We start from the raw sequence: 15,312 nt of genomic DNA on the forward strand, positions 1-15,312 counted from the left end.
ACTATACATCATGGAAAGAGCATCTATGAAAATGGATAATTTATCTTCTGTGAGTTTTACAATCCAGAACAAAATTTTCTGCTTACTGTGGCTAGCACTGTTAAAATTTCTTAGCCCTTAAACGTGTTTGCTAATGTAATTTTTTCTTTCGATATTGCCTTTTTTCTTCTCATAATTCCTTTCCCTTTCAACTACTTCTGTGAAATACTAATTTCTTCTTAAACCATTTCAGTTTTTCCAATGCTTTACCATAACCTTACTCTGGTTTTATCTCAGATAAACATTTTTTAAACTTTGTTACTTTACTGAGTACAAATTCCTTTATTTTCTTGTCCTTAGGAACTGTCAATTTCTAATTGGGAAATTGTCAAAAGAAAATTTTATATAATCATTTACTTTTATATTTAATAAATAGTTAATATTTAATTAAATATAAATATTTAATATTTTTAATAAATATTTAAATATCTACAAATTTATAATAAATCATCTATTTTATAAACAATTGTAGGGTAACGTGTATAACAGCAAGCAAAAGTTTTTCTAAGAAAAATGTCTTTACTCCACTCTGTCATGATTTTTTTGGTTTTTAGAGAAGAAAGATAGTGCTCGCTTCGGCAGCACATATACTAGAGAAGAAAGATATATCATGTTAAAGTATTCTGAATGTTTTTTACTTTTTAGGCCTATTCTTTAGTGGATCGTGAGGTTGGTTACTGTCAAGGAAGTGCTTTTATAGTTGGATTGTTGCTTATGCAGGTAAGTTAGTACAAGTATTAAATGTCTGATTAAGTTCTTTATTGAGTTGGATTGGAGAATTTAAAAATCATCCTTGTTTTTATTTAGCATTAGATAGTGGGAATTTTTCCCTAGACATAATTTAAATAGGGATATTTAGTTTGCTGTTTAAAATATTAAAAGTGTTGAAAATAGCATGTAAACAATAATATCCTGCCACTAAACAAAATTTCAACGTCTTGGTATCTACATTTGGACCATAATATTCCAAGAAAGCCTGTATCTACTTTTAAATCTTAACTTATATGTCAGTATTTAATAAGAACTCGTCTTTAGGACATGACTGAGGTGTTGGTATAAAAATCTTACTAATATCATACATCTTTGCAAATTTACGCAGAAATTTTGGTTGTCATAGAGTTGAGAGCTTGTTATGCCTATCTTGTTATAGGCTCTAAAATAGAGGTCCTCAATTACTCTTACTGTCCCAGAGATATAACCTATATTTCCATTACAGGCAAATAATTTTGGAGTGGGTTTGGGTGGGATGTTTTCAGTCAGGGATAGGGTCATCAGTTTATATCTTTGAAGGGAAATGGCAAGTAGTGTTTTCTTTTCACCTTTATTGAAATTTTTTTCTTCAGTCCATCATACTCTATATTATTCTCACACTAAAATGTAATCTGAAGAGAAACCTTGGAGATAGCTTGATTTGAGTCATGTATATGTATACGTGCTGGTTTTTGCATCTCAGTACTGCCCTGAATTCTTTGAATGTGGACTAGATTATTTAATCTCTCTCTGAGCTTTAATTAGGTAATACTGTCTACTTTAAGATTCATTGTGAGGTCATATGAGATAATAAGTATAAAAACCTATTATGATGTTTGCCACATAGTAGACATGCAATAAAAGTTCAGGGACTTGCCCAAGATCACTTTTCTTGGTAAATAAAAGCAGAGTAAGAATCTGAAACTCTTCCCCTATACTTTCTTCAATTTCCCAACAGTTCTGCCTGAGTTTTAAAGCTCTGTAATTGTCACACTACTTTTCTGAGTGAATAAACCTGATGTTAGAGACACTGATGTCAGATGTCCATTTCTAGGTGACATTGGATTGTTAATAATAAAACAAAACTAGATTTGTTAATATTGAGGTATAACGGTTTTGTACAATTGTGTTTTTTTCCTAATTTGTAATTGATTAATATTGGTAGGATTTTTACTGTTGACCTCAAGCATTCCTATTATCAGTCCAGTGATTTTTTTTCATAATTCTATGCCTTTTACTTTCATATTAGCTCCAAAATAATCTTTCTGTAGTCATTTCTATTGAGGATTTAAAGAGCAGCTTTTCCTTACCTGAATTAGGAATCTCATAACAGCAGACCTAGCTCTGTAGGAATCCTCAGGAGCGATCACATTTTCCTTCAGGATACTGTAGGCTGGTAGTGGTACTTTTATTTAGTGATGAATTTACTTAGCTAGTATTGTCAGTGGCAGCTAATACATTACCATAGTAATATTATTCTAGCCCAGGGTTATAAGCTAGAAAGCATGGTGCAGCCAGATTCCAAAGCACCCTATCTTAGTTTCTAAAGCTTATTCTGTTATACCCTTCGCTGTATTATCTCTAACAGCTAGGCAACACAAGTTGGAGTCTGAGAAAAATTTTTTGCAAAGTTAGCGTAATTAGTACATGTTGTTTTAAAATAGCTAAAAGTGGGGCACCTGGATGGATCAGTGGGTTAAAGCCTCTGCCTTCAGCTCAGGTCATGATCTCAGGGTCCTGGGATTGAGCCCTGCATTGGGCTCTCTGCTCAACAGGGAGCCTGCTTCCCTTCCTCTCTCTCTCTGTCTGCCTCTCTGCCTACTTATGATCTCTGTCTGTCAAATAAATAAATAAAATCTTAAAAAAAAAAAAGCTAAAATTGCTGGATATATGCTGTGTGTGTATCTTTTTTTTAAGGTTCATTTGTTTATTTAGAGCTAGGGGAGGGGTGACAGAGGGAGAGAGAGAGCATGAGAGGGGAGAGGTCAGAGGGAGAAGCAGACTCCCTGCTGAGCAGGGAGCCCGATGTGGGACTCCATCCCAGGACTTCAGGATCATGACCTGAGTCGAAGGCAGTTGCTTAACCAACTGAGCCATCCAGGTGCCTGCTTTGTGTATATTTTAATACTCCTATAAAATTAGGTATGTTTTGGTCACCATTAGACCTTTTCAAAAGGCATGGATTCTTGTTAAGTCAGCATCATGGAGAAAGTATGTAGTAGTGCAATTGATGTGAGATTCAAGGGCCCAGATTCTAAAAGAAATGAGTGGCTATAAAACAACTAGGTGATTGTTTTTCATATTTATATTTTACTTGCTGTCATACTTTTTCATTTTGTGACAATTGTTTCAATCTTTTTGAGAATGGCCCACTGATTTTTTTTTCTTTTTGGGCTTTTATTCAATTACTTCAACTTACTTTTTAAAACATACTGTCAGTTCCCATATCAGTACTATTGCAGAGGAGGAAGAGAATGAAACTTTTTTTGATATGTTCCGAAAAGAAAAATTTCTTATAAGACAAAAAAATTTATTCATTCCCACTGTGACTAAAATTAGGGGTGGTAGGGGCAGAATGCAAAGGGGAAGATAGTGGGAGGAGAAGAGGTTAGAGAAGTAGTAAGGGGTCATGCAATTTAGGATCTTGTAAGGATTTTGACTTTTACTGAGGATATGAGAAGCCACTAGAATATTTTGAGCAGTAGAGTGAAATGATCTAATTCGTGCTCTGAAAGGATCACTCTGGCAGCTCCACGCTGTATGGGGAATAGACAGTAAGGAAGGAAGCACAGGGAGGTGGCAGAGGCTGCCCCATGAATAATGTAGGAAAAATACTGGGTTCAAAGCCAACAGCCAGGAAAGAATTCTTGAGATGTCTTTGGTGCAAAAGATGGTTTTATTAAAACACAGGAACGGGACCCATGGTCAGAAAGAGTTGCACTGGGGTCATGAGGAGTGACGCATGATATACTTTCAAGTTGGGAGGGGTTAGGGATAGTCTAAGTCTCTAAGGAATTTTGGAAATAAGGTTTCGAGAACCTTGAGGGGGCTAGCTTATTGAAAGTTTTCACATCTCACATAAGGCAAGCGTCCACATCCTTTCAGTGGCTTCTAAAACCCTGTGTAATTTGGTTCCCTGTATTTCTCCTTCATAACTTAACCACCACTTGTAGAATTCCTCCTAATTAGTAGTCTCCTATTTGTTGTTCCTTGAATATGCAAACTGTGATTCTACTTCAAGGTCTTGTGTTATTCATTCTCCCAGCACTGTTCTTTCCTCAGTTGCTCCCTTATTTGTTCATTATTCTGTTCAAGTGCTTTCTTATCAAGGGACTTTCCTTAACCTGCCTACATAAGTAGCAGTGTATTTTCCAGCATTTCCTGTTACCCTACTCTGTTTTATTTCTGTAGCCCTCAAAACCATCTGGCTTACATATTAATTGATTTATTACATGTATTGTCTCTCTATCCCTGGTAGGATGTTCAAGTTCCATGAGGGTAAAGTGTTTATTTTGTTCACTGGTCTGTACCCAGAACAACAGAAGTATCTGGCTCTAAATGAATATTGGTTGATTGAATTCAAGAGTTGGGCAAGTGAGGCAGTTAGTCTCACAGTATATAAGATTTGTTTGACTTCTCATTCTAAGAATGGGAGATTAGAACCTTTTGATTCCTCCTTCATTGTTCTTAACATTGTATCACATGGCCACTCAAAACAGTGTTTATATAAAGATGAGGGGTACTTAGCTTAAATAGAATTTAGCTTATTTGTGTATCACAAAACATTAACCTGTTTGCCTTTTTTCCCCCTCCTAATGTAGATGCCAGAAGAAGAAGCTTTCTGTGTATTTGTTAAATTAATGCAAGATTATAGACTTCGCGAACTTTTTAAACCAAGTATGGCAGAATTGGGGCTTTGTATGTACCAGTTTGAATGCATGATACAGGTAAAATTGTAGTGTTAACAAAAAGGCATATTGCCTTTATATTTGCATCATATTGGTTTGAGTGACAACTAAGCAAATTTAATGTTAAAAGCATTATAACAATTGAAAAATTAGTGTTTTAATCATGTGATCATTTCTTGATTGGTTAACACAATTTAGGCTACTTTCCAGTTAGATGCTGTTCGCAAGTAGATCACAGTCTGGAGCTTGACTGCAGTTTTCATATTCAGACTTTAAGCATTTGTGCCAAATCTTTCACAACCACATTGCCTAAATGCATGAGTTTTCTGTTTATGCCCTATTGTATTCTATTGTTATGTGGACTGTGCTGTCATAGGAGCTCATGACATGACACTGACATCCCTTAATTTCCTTTGAGACTTGTCTTTTCTGGTTCTTTCAGTCATTTCTCCTGCCTTTCCCTTTTTAGCTCACTCTTTTTGCTACCTGTAATCTTTTCTTAAAATAAGGCTTTTATGTTGCTAGTTTAAGACCGAGAGTCTAGTGACTGTGCGAGGGTGTACAGAAGAGGAGGAGAGGAATCAAAATCAAGTGAAAAATACTTTTTGGAATATTTTGCCTTTCTGGAGTTAATTTACATATATATGTAGTAGACTAATATATATTATTAACTAATACATATATATTATATAAATTAGCTTACTGTATTATCTGGTAATATAATGGTGTAAATATTTTCATTTACTTAAATTTTCAGTTAGATAAGCAGAACTTTAAGAATTTGGGTTAATGATTCAGCTGACATAAGAGCTTTTTACATTTTACAAGTCACCTTTCCCAGGGCAGCCTTACCTATAAGAATTTCAAAATCCTTACTTCGGTATGTGTCAGGGGGAAAAAAGGGATATGCAAAATGTTGGCACATTTTAAAGAAAATAACAAAATAGGTCTTGAGATGATTCTTAGTTAAATTTTTCTTTCTGAAATGGTTGGATTTTTAAAAAAAGATTTTATTTACTTATTTGAGAGAGCATGCAAGTGCACATGAGGAGTGAGGAGGAGTAGAGGGAAAGGGAGAAGCAGACTCCCTGCTCAGCAGGGAGCTCATTGTGGGACTGGGGGTTCAGACCTGACCTGAGCCACCCAGGCACCCATGTAGGCTTGTTTTTAACCAACCTTAATCTCTCTTGATTTATTTTCAGGTAATGTGTCATTTTTGTTTTGAATTACTAGAATTGAGGAAGCATGTGTATTTTAGGTGAGATGGTAGGAAGGTAAGGATAGGTAATCAATGATAGGTAAATAGCACCTGAAAGTATTTGAGCATAGCATTTGCTTCCTTTAAAAATTGTTTTAGAATAATTATAGTTTATAGAAAAGTATTGAAAATATCAGACCCATGTTCCTACCAACATGATCAAACAAATATTAAAGTTTGATTTACTTGTTTTGTTACTTTTATTAATAAATGTTACAGGTACAGACTAAGTTCTAACTCCCCTTCCCTTCCCCTGATACTAACCATCATCCTGAATGTATCAATTTCTGCATCTTAACTTTTCCAAGTGATGCATGATCTTCGTGTTTGGTATAGGCTTATCTAGTGGACACAGAGTAATCTGGTTTAAAATGGTCAATTTTACTGTGTTTTAATTAATTCTTTTCTTCTCTTTAGGAGCATCTTCCAGAGCTCTTTGTGCATTTTCAGTCTCAGAGTTTTCATACCTCAATGTATGCATCATCCTGGTTTCTAACGATCTTTCTTACGACTTTTCCATTACCAATTGCAACAAGGATATTTGATATCTTTATGTCTGAGGTAAGCTAGTGGGCAGGCTGAGCAAAGGAATCATTGGGTTAATCATTAGTGCAGGGCAGTGAGGAGAGCAATAAAGGGAGATCCATGTGTTCCATACTAAACTACTTACTAGATAATCTCCTTTAAACCTGTAACAACGCTATCAAGTTCTGTTAGTACATTTAATAGATGAAAAATGAAGAAGCTGAGACTTAGAAGAAGGTTGAGTAGCTTGTCTGTGGACACACAGCACGTAAATAGTGTAGTAACCATTGTTCAAATACAGGCAGTCAAAACCTGGAGCCTACACTCTTTTTCTTTTTTTTTTTTTTTTGACAGGCAGAGATCATAGGCAGAGAGGCAGGCAGAGAGAGAAAGGGAAGCAGGCTCCCTGCCAAGCAGAGAGCCCAATGTGGGGCTTGATCCCAGGACCCTGAGATCATGACCTGAGCACCTCTGCAGAGGCCTTAACCCACGGAGCCACCCAGGCGTCCCTGGAGCCTACACTCTTAAACCTCTGTATCACTTCCTGATTGATTCAGTGAGAATTAGTGAAAAGTGAAATTTGCCTTACAGCTAATATTATTGCTCTGCATCTGTTACCGAAAGAGCAAGAAGTAGTGAATATAATTTTCTTCTACTTAATTATATTGTAGGTAGTCCTTTTAATTGTCATTGCAAAGTTGTGATCATCCTTTGTCTTTTATTCTGTAGTTTGGATGAGAAGGTAGGCAGGTAAGGTTAGGTGACAAATGGTAGATAGCACTTGAAAGTGTTATTAATTATTACTAATAATGGCTGGCTGGCTCAGCCAGGAGAGCATGCAACTCTTGATCTCAGGGCCATAGAGCTTACTTAAAAATAAATAATTAAATACATAAATACATAAACACATAAATAGAACATCTTAATCAAACCCAGTGTTAATTTTGTTAATTACATCTTGGGAAGATTAGTTTATATTACCTAGTAAATTAGTTTAGTTTGGAGCCAGAAAACTATGATTTGTGTACTGACCATCTGGTTCAGGTACCAAATCTGTCCTTTCACTTATTTTGTAGTTTTCTTGGAACATAGCTATGCTGATTTGTTGTGTTATCTCTATCTGCTTTTGGTCTTAGTTGGATGTTTATAACAGTAACCACATAACCCACAAAGCCTTTAATATTTGCTGTCTGACTCCTTACAAGACAAGTTTGCCAATTTCTAGTAAGATCCCTAAATGTTTACCTTAGTATTCTTTTGAATGGTTAATTTTTGTCAGTGGAAGAGTAAAATAAATTTGGCTTTATAAAAATGTGTTTCCACAGGGTTTAGAAATAGTGTTTCGAGTAGGATTAGCACTTCTTCAGATGAATCAGGCAGAACTGATGCAACTTGACATGGAAGGGATGTTACAGGTAGGTCGGTTCATGATTCCCTGAGTATCTTCAGATTTTACTGTTAATTAGTTAATAATAAATAACTAAGTTTATAATTATATAAATAACTCTGTATCTATATAAATGTACTTATATGAATTTATGGTTATATAAATAACTAAGTTTTTAGTTAATAATAAATAACTAAAACACTAAGTAGTTCTTGTACTTTTCTTTGATTGTGTTTTATTAGCACTTTCAGAAGGTCATTCCACATCAGTTTGATGGTGGTCCAGACAAATTAATCCAGGCAGCTTACCAAGTCAAATATAACTCAAAAAAAATGAAGAAGTAAGTATTTTATAATTTTGGTGTTTAGTCATGGTTATTTGTTGAAGCATATAGGAGAATAACTAGAAGTATCAAAATAGTCCAGTGATAAGTGCAGTATTCTTCCTCAGTTTATAGAACTGTAGCCCTTTACTTGGTGGTACTGGTTTCAATATAACATAAATTTAATGTTGGAATTTCATACGTCTCTTAGTAGTGGTGCTTGGGACCATTATGTACTACCTGTGAAACTCCTCTTTCCCATTCTACATTGACTGGAATTAGGCACCTGGTAAATGTATAGCTGTGAGTGTGATGTTATTTTGAAAACCACTTCTGTGGTGTGATCCAACTTCACTGATGTTCTTTTCTGCTGAGCCCGAGTGTCACTTAAGTTCAGGATTAGCCTAACCAACAAGATAGGCATGAGGCATAGATTGAGAGTTTAAGTTTTTATTTTATTGTGTATTATTTTCTTTTCTTTTTTTTTTTTTTTAAGATTTTATTTATTTATTTGACAGACAGAGTTCACAAGTAGGCAGAGAGAGGAGGAAGCAGGCTCCCCTCTGAGCCGAGAGCCCAGTGTGGCGCTCGATCCCAGGACCCTGGGACCATGACCTGAGCCGAAGGCAGAGGCTTTAACCCACTGAGCCACCCAGGTGCCCCTGTGTATTATTTTCTAATGAAACTTTTCTTGATATATATTTAATGGAAGTTCAAGGTAACCAGTCTTGGCTCCCAAAGATTAATTTTTTGAAATGTGATAAAGGTACTAAGAATGACAGCTCTTGTTCCTCCAGCTTCCAGTATTTAAATAAATCTTAGCCAGAGGTCATAATTACCATTTCTGACACTACTTTCTGTGGTACAAGATACTTTAAAATGATAGCAATACTATATGCTAACATTTCTCAATATCTTCACTGCTGTAACATAAAATTCCATTCAAATGTAACACATACTCCCATGGATGTTCCTACCCCCGGAAGTGTATTAGAATATGAGTGATAATTATGTTATTAAAATTAGCTCTAGCAGGACCTGGGTGGCTCATTCTGAGGTTAAGCATCTGCCTCTGGCTCAGCTCCTGATCTTGGGGTCCTGAAATTGTGCACTGCATCAGGCTCTCTGCTCAGCAGGGAGTTTGCTTCTCTCTCTGATCCTCCTCCCAACTTGTGCTTGCTCTCTATCTCTCTTTCAAATAAATAAATAAAATCTTAAAAATAAATAAATAAAATTAGCCCTAATTTGCAAAAGCAAGCCAATTTATGGGCTTTCTCTCTTATTAATGAATTACTTGTGAACTTTCTAAATTACATTACACTATGATTTTGAGACATTATTGACCAAAAAGCAATTCTGTTCTATAATTGATAAAACTTTTAGGAGCCACGTCAACTTCCAGCTCTTGGTAAAACCACATTTAAATCACAGTAGCCAAATAAACAATTTATTTCACTTCAATTACAGAGAACAACATAACTGATTTTCCTTTTGGATTTTATCACCAGTATAATCCCATTTCTGAAATTTTAGTTATTCTATTTACTTTTCAAACTTATGACCCTCTAGTTCTTTCACTTTCATTCTCATACAATGTCTCTGTTCCACTTTAGGATCTCTACTCTGGTGTTAAGTAGCCTTCCTCTGATCCAAATAGGTATACCTTGTCTGATGTCTTGGACCCTGTGTTCATGTAGCCAGGTGTTGGAGGAAATTGCATAAACAGATTGCTGGCATTAAGTTCTATCTCCATTGCCACTTCATGTATATTTTTATTGACCTTGGTTAATTCTCCCATTCCCCATGGCGATTATTTCAAACTTTGTCATTTTTCCCAGATTCTGTCCCATTTTGCCCTAACTCTTCGCAGGTTATTTTGCTTCTTAATTCATCAGCCATCATTTTTCAAGCACTCTGAACTTCTCCTATGACTTCCAGCTTACAGAGTTAGCCATATTTCTTTTTTTCCCCTTTTCAGAAAATAGTATATCTGTGCCTTTACAGGGTTAATTCAAGATGTTATTTCCATCTCTTGCAGGTCCTTCCTATACTAGCTGTTTCTACTTCTATCTTCATCCCTTCTTACTGTTTCATTTTCGTCAATGTACAAAGGTATTTTTGAGTTCTGACTTAAAAACAACAAAATAAAACCTACCTCAACATAGCATTTCATTCTTCTTTTATGAAACTCAGTTGTGAAGGAAAGATTAGTTTACTCATTAGCTCCACCTCATATTCTATCTGCCATTTTTTTTTTCATTCGGGACATTTTTCAGATATACAGAGAGACACTGGAATAATAAATATCCATATGCTTATCATTAGATTAAACAGTTAATATTCATCTTTTTAAAGTTTTAATTCTGATATAGTTAACACATAGCGTTAGTTCCAGGTATGCACTATAGTGATTCAACATTAATATTTTGTCATTTACTTCATCTACTTGTAGATCCCCACCAAATCCTCTTTTGTCCATTCCCTACCCCTCACCTCCTGGGTTTTGGATCCACTTTAAGTACTCCAGGATCATGTATTGCATTAATTGTGTCAGATCAATCTCCTTTAATCTCAAGCACTCCCTCCACTCTTCTTCTATGTCTTGACCTTGATGTATTTGAAGAGTATAAGCTATTTTGTGGAAGATCCTGTAGTTTGGGTTTTTCTGACATTTCCTCGTGAGTAGATTTAGGTTGTACATTTTTGGCAGGTACACCAATGATGTATCTTCTCAATTAACCATGCAGTAGATATGTGCCGTTGGTTAATCTCAGATTTGATGATGATATCTCTAATCACTGGGTTATTTTAAAGTGATGTCTGCCAAGCTTAACTACTATAACGTTATTGCTTTGTCTTCTATTATTGTTTGTTTCCAGATGCTTTGAGATTATATAATATCTTGTTCCTTACCACACCTTCCCTCACCAAATTTACATCCACTTATGATTTTCTCACTCTCTCATTCCTTCTTTATTAATTGGCATTCTACTGTAAGGAAGAGCTTTTCCTTTTTGCTAATATATTCATTTATTTATATAAGTGTGAATTTGTAGGCTCTTTTTTTATTTGGTGAATTATAATTCATTACTCTCCAGTTGTCCCTGCTTTGTCCAGTAGGAGTCCTTTTAAGCTGACTGTTTTGTCCTTTTGACATGTCCCCATGATTCTTTGAGAATTTCCTTATTTTAAGACAACAAAAAGCTCTAGGATCATCTTATTGCCTTACCTGCTCCTGCACAGGAGCAAATAGTTTCTCCGAAGAGCCTTGATTTCTTTTAGTAAGCCTTTAAAATGCAGCCTGAAGGTAATGGATAGACACTGAAACAGTTGGCCTCTGGGAGTGGCATGATCCAAATCAACATTGTAAAAATGTCATCCTGGCAATAGTGTGCAGAAAAGATTGAATTATGAAACTGGCAGTAGAGAGAACAATTATGAGTATCCTCTGGTAATTAAGGCAAGGTATAATGAAGGCCTAAAAATGCTGCCAATAAAAGAATGGTGTAGCTCTATAGCTACTTTGAAGTCACTTCGTAGAAACCTTATAAGCACACCTTGGCCCACTGATCAAGGTCAATATATCAATAGTGATATCCTGGTGATAATTTGTACCCTTGATACATATGATCAAATGAAAATGGGACTGAAAATGGGACTGACTTCTGTGGTCTTCCTCCAAACCCATAACCTCAATACAGTCACAAAAGAGAAATCCCAACTGAGGAATATTCTTCAAAATACCTGATCAGTATTCCTCAAACAATCAAGGTCATCAAAAACCTGGAAAGTCTTAGAAATTATCATAGCCAAGAGGAGCCTAAGAAGACGTGGCAACTTAATGTAATGTGATTCCCTGGATGGAATCCTAGAATAGGAAAAGGACATTAGACAAAAATTTAGAAATATGAATTTAGTATGGACTTTAGTTAACAGTGTATCAATATTAGTTTATTAATTGTTACAAATGTACTATACTAATGTAGAATATTAAACATAGGAGAAACTGGGGACAAGGTATATGGGAACTCTATACTCTTTTTACTTATTTTGTAGATATAAAACTCTTCTCAAAAAACAAAGTTTATTAAAAAACCTCTATCAGTGCAGTTGAAGGAGGAATAATATATTTTAGAGCATTGTTAAGAAGGTTGAATGGAATGTGGTTGGTGACTGAATAGGGAAGCAGGGATTAAATGATGATTTCTAGTATTTTGTTTTAGGCATATGAGTGAGTAATGATAACATTTATCACCTACACAGAACAAAATATTCACTTCAAAGTAGGCACTAGTGAAGACTGTAAACTTCCAGTAGTGCAGCCATTGTTCAAAACATTTTGTACCTCTTAAGAGTCTTCTATAAACTTTAGGATGTGCTATCCTTGTAGGTATACTAAAGTAAGAGACATGGTAGTACATGGTAGTACAGCAGTCAAGGGTGTGACCTTAGGCAAGTTTCTCAATCTTTCTTAGCCTCCAAATGGGCATAACAACCTGCATTAAAAAGTCAGATTTGAGGGAGGATTGTGGGAAGATGGAGTAGAGGGCACCAGGAATCTGTCTCCCACCAAAAAAAAAAAAAAAATGCAGTAGCAGAATCTGATGGGATTATTTTGGAACCCTGGGGCTTACTCTAAACCTTTGAACTTTTAGGGGAAGACTTCGATGGTGAATTGTGGTTAGTTTGGTCAGTTTTAACTCTTAGCACATTAGTACCCCTTAGCACTATCCTCTACCCTTCAGCCTCATGGTAGGTAGCTGTACTAGTATTTCTTGAGCAACCTTCATGCAGTTGTGGGAACCAGGGTGGGCAAAAATGACCTTGTCTTGTAGATATCAGGGATCTGTGTACTCTGATCAATGATTGCTGTGCTGTTCCTGATCATAGGTGCAAGGAAGTGAGCAGCCATTGGTGTTGCACCACTCCCCATTGTTGCAAGTCCCCTCTTCCTCCAGCTGACATAACTGCCAAGAGATTTAAAGGACATCATCCTTTCTCTTCCCCTTATTTTTCTTTTTTTGCCCTTTTGGGAGACAGATAGGAAAGATTTGGACATTCAAAAAAACTGCGTATTTGAGGGAAATGACAAAGTGACTGTGCATGCCCAGGGAAAGTCTCAGAAAAGTCCCGAGATAGTTTACAGCTCAGGTTCATCTTCAGCACAAAGGTAGCCTATAACAATCAACAAGACAAAATCAGTAACAAAAAACAGCAAGCTCTGAGGAGAGGGGAGACTCTGATTTTTCTAATTACTACATTACTAGATTTAAATGTCTAGTTTTGTTTTTTTTTTTTTAAGATTTTATTTATTTATTTGACAGGGAGAGATCACAAGTAGGCAGAGAGGCAGGCGGGGTGGGGGGGGTGGTGCGGAAGCAGGCTTCCGCTGAGCAGAGAGCCCAATGCGGGGCTCGATCCCAGGACCCTGGGATCATGACCTGAGCCGAAGGCAGAGGCTTTAACCCACTGAGCCACCCAGGCGCCCCTTGTTTTCTACATAATTTAAGAGTAGATACTGTATACGTGAAGCTAATATAACACTTTGTGTTAACTACACTGGAGGTAAAATTTTAAACATTTAAAAAATATCTTAAAAAGTGATTATGGGGGCGCCTGGGTGGCTTGGTGGGTTAAAGCCTCTGCCTTCAGCTCTGGTCATGATCCCAGGGTCCTGGGATCGAGCCCCACATTGGGCTCCATGCTCGGCGGGGAGCCTGCTTCCCCCTCTCTCTCTGCCTGCCTCTCTGTCTGCTCGTCAACTCTGTCTGTCAAATAAATAAATTAAAAAAAAAGTGATTATGGCCAGTGCACATTGCACACAAAGACTAAATTGCAAAGGAATGGAAAATCAGAGTAGATCTATAACTAGTAAGGTGACTGAATCTATAATCAAAGGTCTCTTAAGAAGAAAATCCCTGGATTTGTTGGCTTTACTGGTGAATTCTACACACATTTAAAGAACTAATATCTTTTTAAACTTTTTCAAAAAATAGAAGGGAATTCTTCCTAACTCATTCTATGAGGCCAGCATTATTACCCTGATACCAAAACCAGATAAGGACAGATAAGGACACTACAAGAAAACTATACATAAATATCCCTAAAAACATTGATGCAGAAGTCCTCAACAAAATATTGGTAAACCAAATTCAGCAGTGTACTAAAAAGACTACATACCACTACCAAATGGGATTTATTCCTAGAATGCAGGGATAATTCAACATATAAAAATTGATCAATGTAATGTGCCACATTAACAGAATAAAGGGAAAGAAAAGAGGATCATCTCAATTGACAGATAAAGTGTATTTGACAAAATTCAGTATCTTTTCATGATTGAAACATTCAACAGAGAAGGAAAAGAAGGCAACTACCTCAACATAATAAAAGCCATCCATGTATTAAAACCCACAGTGAGCATTTTACTCAATGGTGAAAGACTAAAAACCTTCCCTCTAAGGTCAGAAACAAGGCAAGGATCCTTGATATTGCCATTTCTGTTCAACATAGTACTGGAAGTAGCAAAAGAAAGAGGAAAAGAAATAAAAATCCAAATTGGGAAAGAAAAATTAAGATTATCTCAGTTGACAGACAGCCTGATCTTTTATGTAGAAAAACCCTTCTACAAAAAAACAGCTAATGAATGCAGCAAAGTAGTAGGTTACAAAGTCAACCCACAAAAAGTTAGTTGCATTTCTATACCTTAGCAATGAATAACGTAGAAGGAATTAAGAAAACTATTCCATTTACAATTGCATCAAAAAGAATAAAATATGGAGAATTAACCAAAGAAGTGAAAGATGTATAACATTTCTGAAAGATATTAAAGAAGACATAAATAAAAGCATATTCTATGTTCATTGATTGGAAGGCAATATAATATTGTTAACACATCAGTATTACACAATATGATCTATGGAGTGAACTGAAGTCTCTCTTAAAATGATATTTTTTGCAAAAATAGAAAACCCCATCCTAAACTTCATTAGTAAACTGAAAGGACCCAAATACCTAAAACCATCTTGAAAAAGAACCAAAAAGCTGGAGGACTCATACTTCCTGATTTCCAAGCTTACTATAAAGCTATCATAATCAAAGCAGGGTACTAGAATAAAGATAG

The 15,312-nt window shown here is 35.9% G+C and overlaps 1 protein-coding gene across 5 annotated transcripts in view; it reads left to right on the plus strand.

The window, feature by feature from the left end:
* Nucleotides 1–15,312, plus strand: part of EVI5 (ecotropic viral integration site 5) — a 200,666-nt gene that overhangs the window by 61,976 nt on the left and 123,378 nt on the right. For all 5 annotated transcript variants that reach the window (XM_046014873.1, XM_046014881.1, XM_046014846.1 and 2 more), the window contains exons 5-9: nt 685–759; nt 4,611–4,736; nt 6,373–6,516; nt 7,806–7,895; nt 8,110–8,207. In XM_046014873.1, the coding sequence (XP_045870829.1) occupies nt 685–759; nt 4,611–4,736; nt 6,373–6,516; nt 7,806–7,895; nt 8,110–8,207 (533 nt within the window). The remainder of the gene's footprint in view (nt 1–684; nt 760–4,610; nt 4,737–6,372; nt 6,517–7,805; nt 7,896–8,109; nt 8,208–15,312) is intronic.

The sequence above is a fragment of the Meles meles genome, chromosome 1 (assembly GCF_922984935.1).
Source record: "Meles meles chromosome 1, mMelMel3.1 paternal haplotype, whole genome shotgun sequence".
Classification (NCBI taxonomy): Eukaryota; Metazoa; Chordata; class Mammalia; order Carnivora; family Mustelidae; genus Meles; species Meles meles.